This window comes from Pristis pectinata, chromosome 15 (genome assembly GCF_009764475.1).
Source record: "Pristis pectinata isolate sPriPec2 chromosome 15, sPriPec2.1.pri, whole genome shotgun sequence".
NCBI lineage: Eukaryota > Metazoa > Chordata > Chondrichthyes > Rhinopristiformes > Pristidae > Pristis > Pristis pectinata.
The window spans coordinates 21,173,617-21,185,315 of NC_067419.1; the positions used below are offsets into that span (position 1 = coordinate 21,173,617).

At 37.3% G+C, this 11,699-nt stretch overlaps 1 protein-coding gene across 3 annotated transcripts; it reads left to right on the forward strand.

Annotated features, from left to right (window-relative positions):
- The first annotated feature begins 97 nt into the window (after positions 1-97).
- rhno1 (RAD9-HUS1-RAD1 interacting nuclear orphan 1) lies at positions 98-10,612 on the forward strand. 3 transcript variants are annotated; one of them, XR_007957522.1, is made up of 4 exons: positions 98-232; positions 1,016-1,128; positions 4,030-4,214; positions 10,173-10,612. XR_007957522.1 is itself a non-coding variant. In XM_052030480.1 (4 exons), exons 3-4 carry the CDS (start codon positions 4,050-4,052, stop codon positions 5,618-5,620), a joined length of 1,014 nt encoding a protein of 337 aa, XP_051886440.1. In that variant the 5' UTR covers positions 98-232; positions 1,016-1,128; positions 4,030-4,049; the 3' UTR covers positions 5,621-6,352. The 3 variants fall into 3 exon arrangements, 2 of the variants coding, with proteins under 2 accessions (XP_051886440.1, XP_051886441.1); XM_052030480.1 differs by lacking the exon at positions 10,173-10,612 and adding an exon at positions 4,772-6,352; XM_052030481.1 differs by lacking the exon at positions 10,173-10,612 and adding an exon at positions 4,772-6,351 and having other exon boundaries at positions 1,016-1,107.
- The last annotated feature ends 1,087 nt before the right edge of the window (positions 10,613-11,699 follow it).

Consider the following 11,699-nt stretch of genomic DNA (forward strand, 5'->3'; position numbering starts at 1 on the left):
GTTTGTCAGCAGATTTTGTTTGAATTTCCAGCGTTCTCTCCCTCCGGACCAATGAAGTGACGCCGCGAAGGTCAGGTGGGGCAGCAGCGACGAATGGGTGAGCCGAAGCGCCTGGTTCAGAGAGACCCGCCGGCCAATGGGAGAGGGCGGAAGAGCGCAACAGTTACCGGTCAGCGGCGGGGCGGTGATGGAGCCCTGAACCCTGGGCTGCTGTCATGCTGCTGGGAGGAAGGTAGTGTTTATCCAGGCTCGGCCTTTCGCTGCTCTTTTAGCAGTGATGGTCTGAGTGCAATGCAAAGGTGCGCGGGGGAAAGAAAGGAACGTTACGGGTTGATTACAGGAAACGCAGCCTTGGGCACAGAGCAGGGCTTGTTAAATGGTGGAACAAGGGAGAGTATTAATAATGCTGCTGGGAGCTAGTAAATAGTGTCCAGGAAAACAGTATATTGGTGGTCGCAGAACCTGGGCGAGTCCGAAATGTCGCGACCACTGATTAAGAACAACAGCGAGTTGACGGGCTTATTGTGGCCAACGCAATCTATCAAACATAAGAGCATAAATAACTTAAGGGGAGGAATTCATTCAATCGAGATAATTCCGTATTGTATAAGCCTGTGGAACAAACTAGAATGTGTTCTACATAATATACTCCAACCTTTTATTAATAAATAATGAATAGAGAATGTAACAACTTGATATGTCTATAGCATTCTCATACAGTTTGAAGGAGCTGGGAAAGCACAACACGAAGCTTTTTGAAGTAGCGTGGTCCAAACAGAAAATACCAACTGTATACATAGAAAAAAAGTGGTTTAACTTACTTTGAGGAGGTCAAGTTGCATTCTTAAACTAGAATAACCCACAGATGAAGCGCAATTGGTAGCAGCACTTGAGAATGTGGGATCTGCTGAAAAAAATAATTTTTAAATTGGATGGTAGATCAATTATTGTAATGGGGCAATGTTAAAGTCAAAGATTGGGATATTATAATAACTGTTCAATATTTCCTCCGCAGATTGGTGCAGCAGGATACTTAGGAAAAGAAACCGTGGTGGCAACTAATCATCGCAGTCATTACAGAGGCACAAACACTAATTTAAAAGACAGGTGTATACTTTAAAAAAAAATGTACGTTTCAATAATGGAATGACTGTTGGGCCATAAAAGAACTATGTGTGACTTTTACCTGAAATATTGCTTTAAGATTTTGTTTGAATTGAAATACTTTAAAAATACCCTTTTCCAATAATAATGTCCTTCCACTGAAATGCAAGCACCACGCTAAAACAAAACCGTCTGAATTATTCCTCAGATCTATTTTTAACGTACAAAAACTCTAAATTTAGTACTATTATCCCAAGAATAACTGGTTTAATGTGTTAGGGTATAATATTGAAATTTATATCTGTGAACTGAAAGGGAAGAAATAGATCTGTTTTTCTAATAACTTTGTTTTCTATTTGTGGTCTAATGCATTCAAGTCTCAGGCTTAAGATTGCTAGTGCCCGTCATGGCTCCTTGGAATGTTTGCTTTAAAAATTAGTAAAATATTTTAGGCCTGACAATGTGCTTTTTTTCACGTTTCTGCCAAAATATCAATATACTAATCAGCTCCCTGAGCTAGGTGTGTCATTCAATTAGATGATGATTGAACTGTATCCCAACTACAATTACTTGCTCCTGCTCCATATTTCTTGATAAACACCTATCAACATTTCTGTTGAGGCACCGTTTTCCCCAAATGGCTGCAGAGATTTCCAGATAACTATTGTGAAGAGGGTTGGGTGGGGGAATTGCTTCCTCATGAGTTTAGTTTGAATATTTAGATTATGGTCTGTCATTCTAAGTTCTGCCACTAGAGGAAGCAGTTTTTCTATTTATCCAGAAAAATCATCAGGTAGGCCACTGTCAACTTTCAAAGCTCTAAAGAATATAAATAAACTTATGCAGCCTATTTTCATAATTTGACTCAGCCTGTGTATTCTGGTGACTTGTACTGCATTTTCCCAAAAGTTGATCTTGATTTTTTTTTCCTGAGATGCCCAAAGCTATAATTCATCTTGTGCCTCATCTGGATTTTGTACATCTGAAATATTGCATCCTGTATCCCAACCCCTTTTGAGATGAGGGTCAACATTCCATTGGACTTGGTTACTTTTTTTTACACCTTTGCACCAAATTTTAATGATTTTTCCAACTTTTTTGTTTATGCCATTCACTTCAATGACCAGGTTGAAATAACATCTTCCAGATCTTTAGAAATGCGTGAAACAGCATGGAAGTGGGCCCTTCGGCCTGCCATGTGTGTGCTAGCCAACAGGTACCTATCTCTTCTAGTCCCATTTGATATTGTTCTTGTATCACCTCTGGAATTCAGCTTTTGGGTCCATCTTGGCACCAAGATTGATGAGGTCTGGAGCTGGATGGTCTGAGTGAAATCTGAAGTGGACATCAGTGAGCATGTTATTGAAGAGAAAATGCTGCTTGATAACCTCATGGGTGACACTTATCTCCTTTGAGAATAGACTGGGTAGGAATTAAACCAGATTTGATTTAGAGTCGTATGGCACAGAAACAAGCTCTTCAGCTTACTGTGTCCATGTTGGCCGTTAATTTCCTATCTATACTATCCCCAGTTTGCAGCATGTGGCCAGTATGCCTCTATGCCATTGTGCTTCAAATGTTCATCCAAGTACTTAAGTGTTCTTGGAATACTTGCCTCATCACCCATTCAGGTAGTGTATTTCAGATTTCAATTAGTGGAAAAAGTTCTCTCTCAAATCCTCTCATAATCTATATTTTTATCTATAAACTTATCCCACTTCTTACTCTTAAATTCAGACACATTAAAAATTAAATGTTTGTTCCCTTCACCAAAAGGCACTGCAGTTACTTGCCTAAATTACTCCAACAGCACCTCCCAAACACTACCTTGACTTGGAAATATATCACTGTTCCATCACTGGGCCTAAACCCTGGAGCAATCTCCACAACAGCACTGTGGGCGTACCTTTACTGAGAAGACTGCAGCAGTTCAAGAAAGTGACATATCACCCTATTATGAAGGATGGTTAAGGATGGGTAATAAATGCTGGCCCCGTGAGTGACATTTAGATCCTGTAAAAATGAATAAATAAAAACTTATTCCTTATCCAAAATAATCATTGTTTGCTCCCATGAATAGGCAAACAAAAATGGAAATAGCATTAGTATTGGGATTGATTAATTGATTGCTTTATTTGTCTCTCCACTGATACAGCCCAGTGCCTTGTTTGCCTTTTGCTAATCAGTCAAATCAGAACTATTTTGGATTGTATAGATTTATCCACCATATGATTTAATAATCAGCTTTACTCATCGTTTGCTTTTGAGTGAGTTAGAAGGTGTGGATTTAAACCATCGCATTAGTGACACTTTCAAAATACGATATTAAAACAAGGTTTCATTTGCCTGTTTAGGTAATCCCATGGTAGAGTTTGCAAAATAGCAGGGTTAGGGTTAGATCCCCCATTGTCCTGGCAACAGTCCTGCCTCAACAAACACCATTTGATTACGAATGTTGTTGCTGTTTATGGGATACTGCTTTTTTTGTTTCTACAATAAAATACTACTTTTATGTTGGTTTATAGGTAGAGGCAAGATATTTGACATTTGCTTGATGTTGTTGTTAAATACAATTTGGCAGTTATAACTTTTACAATGTTGCCTTTTGGTTTCATGAAGCACAATTTTATTCCCCTCTTGAAGGTGACTAATTCCTATAATGTCTAATAATGTGTGTGTTTGCATTTATTTTTCCAGGAGATGTAAACAAATTATATTCTATTAAACTAATTATGTTCACTCTGCAAACTCTTCCTCCCAAATATTTCAGTCTCTCATTTAGGCAACATATATTAATTATGTGGAGACCAAAGATTTGGTGTCATCTTTATCTATATTGTTCAGCAACTTAACCTTATAAACTATGATGGGAAACAGTTTATTGTTGACTAACATTTTAAAAATTTAATTTCTTTCAATATTGAGACCAAGATGTCGGGTGCTTGATGCCCCGCAAAAAGAAGTCCAGTCAATTCAAGAAGCCACCCCTGCTGTTCCTGGAGAGTCCACTAAAGGGAGAAAAGTGCAAGCAAGTCTTGTCGATACCATCTGCAATAAACCCCCGCCAAGTTTCCTGTATCCCTGTTGACCAGAGGTCTGCATTCACGTGGGTGTGTTATATTTTGTACTTTTTGTTCTCTTATTTTAAGGATGTATTAACCTTCTCCCATCATGCCACCAATTGATTCCCTAAGCAACTTAATGGTATGATAATGTAGATGTTAAATGTTGGATTCTAAGAGCAGTGTAATTGATACAGACTATAGAACCATTTTGCCTCTTTTGTTTTTGTCATATCCAAGTTGTCATACACTCTGCAGCAGCTCATTGCTGGCTCCATGACTGTATTTGGTGGAAAAGTACTGCATATTACTAAATTGCTGTGTCTGTCAAAAATAAATATTGTTGGTATGTGGACAACTAAGTGATTACATTCCCACCACTCAACCACCTCCAAATACATGTTGCAAAGTGTTTGATTTTGAAGATTCACGGTGGGGTGTATTTGAATAGCCCAAGATTTATTCATTTTGGTTGAAGATGAAGCTGAGTATTAGTGTCCATTATTGATTGTTGTGTAAAATGGTGCCATAGTTGCAAGGAAGTAGAAACTGTTTGGATATTTTGAACTGTTTTCAGCTATGTTTCTTCCTCTCATCACCTCCAGGTACTGCCAGAGTTTGATACTACGACACCAAGACGAGAAGAAAAATCTGACAGAGTGAAACAACATAGCATCTGCAACAAACAGGGTACTGCATCAAAAACAGGGGCTGTGAGAAAACTGCACATGAACTTTGTTCCTTTGACCTTTTTGGGCAGTGGAGGGATACCCGTTCAGAAGGAAAACCACAAAGTTCAGTTTAGCACTTGTCAGAATGTTCAAACCCATGGAAAAGCTAGATTCAAAACAAATAAAACTTCATTCATGGGAAGCAGCTACCGACGATGTAGAGTTGACACCTGTGGAAAAGCTCAGAATTCAGATGCATTAGACAAGCAGAAATACAGTCTAAGATCTGCAGCAAAGAGCAACTTGGTTGGCAAAAGTACAACTTGGAACCTACCTGTGAAAAGCTCTAGTTTCTGCCCTCCAATAAATTGTATCGACAATCAAACGGGTGCAGACTTGGATGAAACAGAGATTTCACTTTCAGAGCACTTTTCTCAGTCATCTGATGAGGTGTTCACTCTGCCACAAGTTAGCACTCCCACAACTGATGGCTTGCTCTTGCCAGCCACCTTAAAGAAAAATATTTGTGGTGTATTAAGAAATAATGAATTGAATAAAGACAATACAACTCCTCTCCCTGGTGGACTGTTAGACTGCTTAGACAAGTGTTCTGGACTAAAAGATGACTTTTCCGAAGAAGCCCCATCAGCAGATGTTTTAGTCCAGGACACGCCAGAACATGAATATGGACTCAAAGCAACTTGGCGAAGACGGCCACATATCATGCAGTTCCTGAAAGATCATGGAAAATTGACCAGCACTGATGTGCTTGTTGGCTCTTAAACTTGCACACGTGTGATCTTGTTTTTTATGTAGATTGGAATCTATGTATTTTAAAAATTACCATTGGTATTGTGATTAAAACAGTTTACCTGGATATTGGGGTAGGTAAGAATCTGTAGCAGCAGTACCCTTTAAGTGACAGCTGTGAACATTGCAGTGAAGTTTATCTCAACCTTTTTTCATCGAGTCCAAGACAAAATTTTAATCCACAACTTCTGCATCTCCCATATCCGATAGCTTTGGCCCAGATTCCATTTTAAATGTCTGATGAAGTGTATGTTCAGATTGGTGAGAGAACATTATCATTGGCTGATGTCTACAATATTCTTGTGTTGCAAGTCTTAAATCAGCAACCTGTTTTAAATGATCATTTAAGGCATTTTTGTTTTTGTTCCAGATTGTTAGAATAATAGTAATTTTGGGCTGTAAGCTAAGAGAGTCCTATCCCATGGGTTTAGTCAGTTCCAACTCAGTTTCTAAGGAGTGTAGGTCTTGCCTTAAAACTGCTTGAAATATGGAAATAAATTGGCAATTTCAAGCAAGTCTGTTGATGTGAGAAATGGAAATATTGCATAACTGTACCTGTCTTTTTCTAAAATTTGATATTACCTTACCTTTCTATTTAATTATGGTAACAATAGGCAATTTTACACCTCTGTGAATATGTACTTTTCCTGAATCCCTCAACTTAATGTGCAGCAAAATGAAATAAAATTACCAAAATTCAAGCAGAACATCCTGAATATTTTCCTTTTAAGGTGGTATTCAGAATGAGTAAAAACACTTTTGTCAGCCTTGATCCCTTTATTTTTCATAGGATGTTTAAGTGTGTTTTTGAGGTCTTTCATCTCATTTTTATTTAAGGTAGCGAGTAAAATCTAGCAGAATATAATAAAGTAGGGTGTCCAATCGGTCGGCAGATTAGCTGACCGAGATCAACTGGTCTCAAAATTAACACAATTCAGTCTGGATGTGCATTGGTTTCTCAATCCTTGGTTTGTCTGATTTAAATTTTGTCATCTTGGATTCTGGCCTCTCACTTCCTGCTATCTCAAGTTGATAAATGCTAAATCAGAGTATGAGGAACTGAAACTTTAGAATTATAGGTTAATGGAAATGTAGATTTAGACTCTATAGTTGGGATCCTGAGGTGTTATGGTACATATAATTGATCCACATGGATAAAATTTTAGGTATTTTGTAAAAAAAAATTAAAATATCTCAAGACATTTACCACTTATTTTGCTTAAGAAGATTAGCTAATTAGTTCCTACTGAGTTGATAGCAAATTTATGATAGAAGGAAGCCCTTTAGTCCATTCATGCATGTGGATTGAGAGAAAACGAGTACCCAACCTAATCCCATCTTCAGCCCGTGATCTGTAGCCTGGCAGGTAATGATTCTTCAAGTACCCATCCAAGCACTTTAAATGCAGTGAGGGTTTCTCTCTTTTATTCTATTGTACAGTTTTTATTCACCCAGACAGTATTTCTGCATCTTCCCTCTAATTCTTCCAATTTCTTTAAATCTTCATTTTTTCACCATCTTCATCTTTGTCGTCTTCATCTTCATTTTCTTCATCATCATCCTCCTCCAACTTCATCATTCTTCATCTTCATCGTCTTCATCATATTCATCTTCATCATTGTCATCATCCTTCATCATTTTCTTCATCTTCATTATCATCTTCATCTTCCTCTTCATCATTCATCATCTTCATATTCTTCATCTTCCTCTTCATCATCATCTTCATCTTTGTCATCTTCATCTTCATCCTCCATCATCTTCATTTTCTTCATCATCTTCATCTTCATTATCTTCATCTTCCTCCAACTTCATCTTCATCATTCTTCATCATCTTCATCATCATCTTCATCTTCATATTGTCTTCATCTTGTCTTCATCTTCATCATCTTCATCTTCATCTTGTCTTCATCTTCATCTTGTCTTCATCATCTTCATCTTGTCTTCATCTTCATCATCATCTTCATCTTGTCTTCATCTTCATCATCATCTTCATCTTGTCTTCATCTTCATCATCTTCATCTTGTCTTCATCTTCATCTTGTCTTCATCTTCATCATCATCTTCATCTTGTCTTCATCTTCATCTTGTCTTCATCTTCGTCTTGTCTTCATCTTCGTCTTGTCTTCGTCTTCGTCTTGTCTTCGTCTTCGTCTTGTCTTCGTCTTCGTCTTCATCATCGTCTTCGTCTTCATCTCGTCTTCGTCTTCATCTCGTCTTCGTCTTCATCTCGTCTTCGTCTTCATCTCGTCTTCGTCTTCATCATGTCTTCGTCTTCATCATGTCTTCGTCTTCATCATCGTCTTCGTCTTCATCATCGTCTTCATCTTGTCTTCATCTTCATCTTGTCTTCATCTTCATCTTCATCATCGTCTTCATCTTCATCATCGTCTTCATCTTGTCTTTGTCTTCATCTTCATATTGTCTTCATCTTCATCATCCTTCATTTTCTTCATCTATCATCGTTATCTTCATCATCATTTTCTTCACCATCTTCATCATCTTCTTCATCTTTATCATCTTCATCATCATCTTCCTCCAACTTCATCCATCATCGTCATCTTCATCTTCTTCATCATCTTTCATTATCTTCATCTTCGTCATCATTTTCTTCATCATCTTCATCTTCATATTCATCATATTCTTCATTTTCATCGTCTTCATCATCTTCATTTTCTTCATCATCGTCTTCACCATCTTCATTATCTGCATCTTCCTCTTCATCTTCATTCATCATCTTCTTCATCTTCAGCATCTTCACCATCTTCATCATCTTAATCTTTGTCATCTTCATCATCATCATCTTCACCATCTTCATCATCTTCATCTTTGTCATCTTCATCACATCTTCTTCATCTTCATCATCATCTTCACCATCTTCATCATCTTCATTTTCTTCGTCATCTTCCTCTTCATCTGTCATCTTCATCTTCATTTTCTTCATCTTTATCATAATCTTCATCATCGTCTTCACCATCTTCATCTTCATTGTCTTCATCATCGTCTTCACCATCTTCATCACAATCTTCATCTTCATCATCATCTTCATCATTCATCATCTTGCTATCATCTTCATCATTTTCATCTTCATCTTCTGCATCTTCATCTTCCTCTTCATCATCTTCATTATCCCTCATTTTCTTCATCTTCATTTTCTTCATCTTCAACTTCACCATTATCATCATCATCATTTTCTTCATCTTCACCATTATCATCATCATCATTTTCTTCATCATCTTCATCTTCACCATTATCATCATCATCATTTTCTTCATCATCTTCATCTTCCTCCATCATCTTCATCATCATTTTCTTCATCATCTTCATCTTTGTCATCTTCATCATCATTTTGTTCATCATCTTCATCTTTGTCATCTTCATTTTCTTCATCTTCATCATCATCTTCATCTTCATCATTTCATCATCTTCCTCTTCATCATCTTCATCTTTGTCTTCATCTTCATTTTCTTCATGTTCATCGTCTTCACCATCTTCATTGTCTTCATCGTCATCATCATCTGCATCTTCATCATCCTCTTTCTCATCTTCCTCATCGTCATCTTCATTTTGTCATCTTCATCTTCATTTTCTTCATTATCTTCTTCATCTTCATCATCTTCTGTATCTTCATCATTTGCATCTTCATCTTCCCCTTCATCATCCTTCATTTTCTTCATCTTCATCATCATCATTTTCTTCATCTTCATTCTCTTCCTCTTCATTATCTTCGTCTTTATTTTCTTCATCATCTTCATCTTTGTCATCTTCATCATCATCTTCATTTTCTTCTGCATCTTCATCATCATCTTTGTCATCTTCATCATCATCTTCATTTTCTTCATCTTCATCGTCTTTACCATCTTCATCATTTTCTTCTTCTTCTTCATCTTTGTCATCATCATAATTTTCTTCATCATCTTCATCTTCCTCTTCTTCATCATCTTCATCTTCAGCATCATTCATCATCGTCATCTTCATCTTCATCCTTCATTTTCTTCATCTTCATTTTCATCTTCATCTTCTTCATATCATCATCTTCATCTTCACCATCTTCTTCATCATCATCATCTTTTTCATCATCATCTTCATCTTCTGCTTCTTCATCTTCTGCTTCATCTTATTCAAACCCACAATAGTTCTGACACTATTTCCATTTCTGTGACACCGCCAATCTGACACTCTGTCTTAACCCCACTGCACTCAAAGATCCCATCCATGCCTTCACCAACTGTAGCTTCAATTTCTCTAACTTTCTCTTCACTGCCTCACAAGCCCCATCTTATGCATCTCTAACATTCCCACCACTCAACCACCTCCAAATACATGTTGCAAAGTGTTTGATTTTGAAGATTCACGGTGGGGTGTATTTGAATAGCCCAAGATTTATTCATTTTGGTTGAAGATGAAGCTGAGTATTAGTGTCCATTATTGATTGTTGTGTAAAATGGTGCCATAGTTGCAAGGAAGTAGAAACTGTTTGGATATTTTGAACTGTTTTCAGCTATGTTTCTTCCTCTCATCACCTCCAGGTACTGCCAGAGTTTGATACTACGACACCAAGACGAGAAGAAAAATCTGACAGAGTGAAACAACATAGCATCTGCAACAAACAGGGTACTGCATCAAAAACAGGGGCTGTGAGAAAACTGCACATGAACTTTGTTCCTTTGACCTTTTTGGGCAGAAGGAAAACCACAAAGTTCAGTTTAGCACTTGTCAGAATGTTCAAACCCATGGAAAAGCTAGATTCAAAACAAATAAAACTTCATTCATGGGAAGCAGCTACCGACGATGTAGAGTTGACACCTGTGGAAAAGCTCAGAATTCAGATGCATTAGACAAGCAGAAATACAGTCTAAGATCTGCAGCAAAGAGCAACTTGGTTGGCAAAAGTACAACTTGGAACCTACCTGTGAAAAGCTCTAGTTTCTGCCCTCCAATAAATTGTATCGACAATCAAACGGGTGCAGACTTGGATGAAACAGAGATTTGTTCACTCTGCCACAAGTTAGCAGATGAAGATGGTGAAGACGATGATGAAGACAATGAAGATGAAGATGGTGAAGACGATGATGAAGATTATGCCGATGATGAAGAAAATGATGAAGATGATGATGAAGAGGAAGATGAAGAAGCAGATGATGAAAATAAAGAAGAAGATGAAGAACATGAAGAAAATGAAGATGAAGATGACGATGAGGAAGATGAAGAGGAAGATGATGAAGATGGTGAAGACAATGAAGATAATGATGAAGATGGTGAAGATGATGATGAAGATTATGATGAAGATGGAGATGAAAATGACAAAGATGATGATGAAGAGGAAGATGACGAAGATGATGAAATGATGATGATGAAGAGGAAGATGACGAAGATGATGAAATGATGATGATGAAGAAAATGAAGATGATGATGAAGATGGTGAAGACGATGATGAAGATGATGAAGAAAATGAAGATGATGATGAAGATGACAAAGATGAAGATGAAGAAAATGAGGGATAATGAAGAAGATGAAGAGGAAGATGAAGAAGAGGATGAAGATGAAGAAGATGATGACGAAGAAAATGAAGATCAAGATGACAAAGATGAAGATGACGATGAGGAAGATGAAGAGGAAGATGATGAAGATGCAGATGATGAAGATGAAGATGGTGAAGACAATGAATACAATGAAGATGGTGAAGACGATGATGAAGATTATGATAAAGATGAAGAAAATGAAGATGAAGATGACAAAGATGATGAAGAGGAAGATGACGAAGAAAATGAAGATGATGAAGATGGTGAAGATGATGATGAAGATGAAGAAGATGATGTGATGAAAATGAAGATGACAAAGATGAAGATGATGATGAAGAGGAAGATGAAGAATATTAAGATGATGAATGAAGAAGATGATGAATGAAGAACATGATGCTAATGGTGAAATGAAGATGAAGAAAATGAAGATGAAGAAAATGAGGGATAATGAAGATGATGATGATGAAGAGGAAGATGAAGATGCAGAAGATGAAGATGATGATGAGGATGAAGAAAATGAAGGATGATGACGAT

What these genes read in the sequence shown, in the direction of transcription:
- rhno1 (XM_052030480.1), top strand. Translation starts at nt 4,050, where the DNA reads ATGCCCCGCAAAAAGAAGTCCAGTCAATTCAAGAAGCCACCCCTGCTG. An exon ending in AGAGGTCTGCATTCACGTGG is followed by an intron (nt 4,215 to 4,771) that starts GTGTGTTATATT and finishes CATCACCTCCAG; the next exon opens with GTACTGCCAGAGTTTGATAC.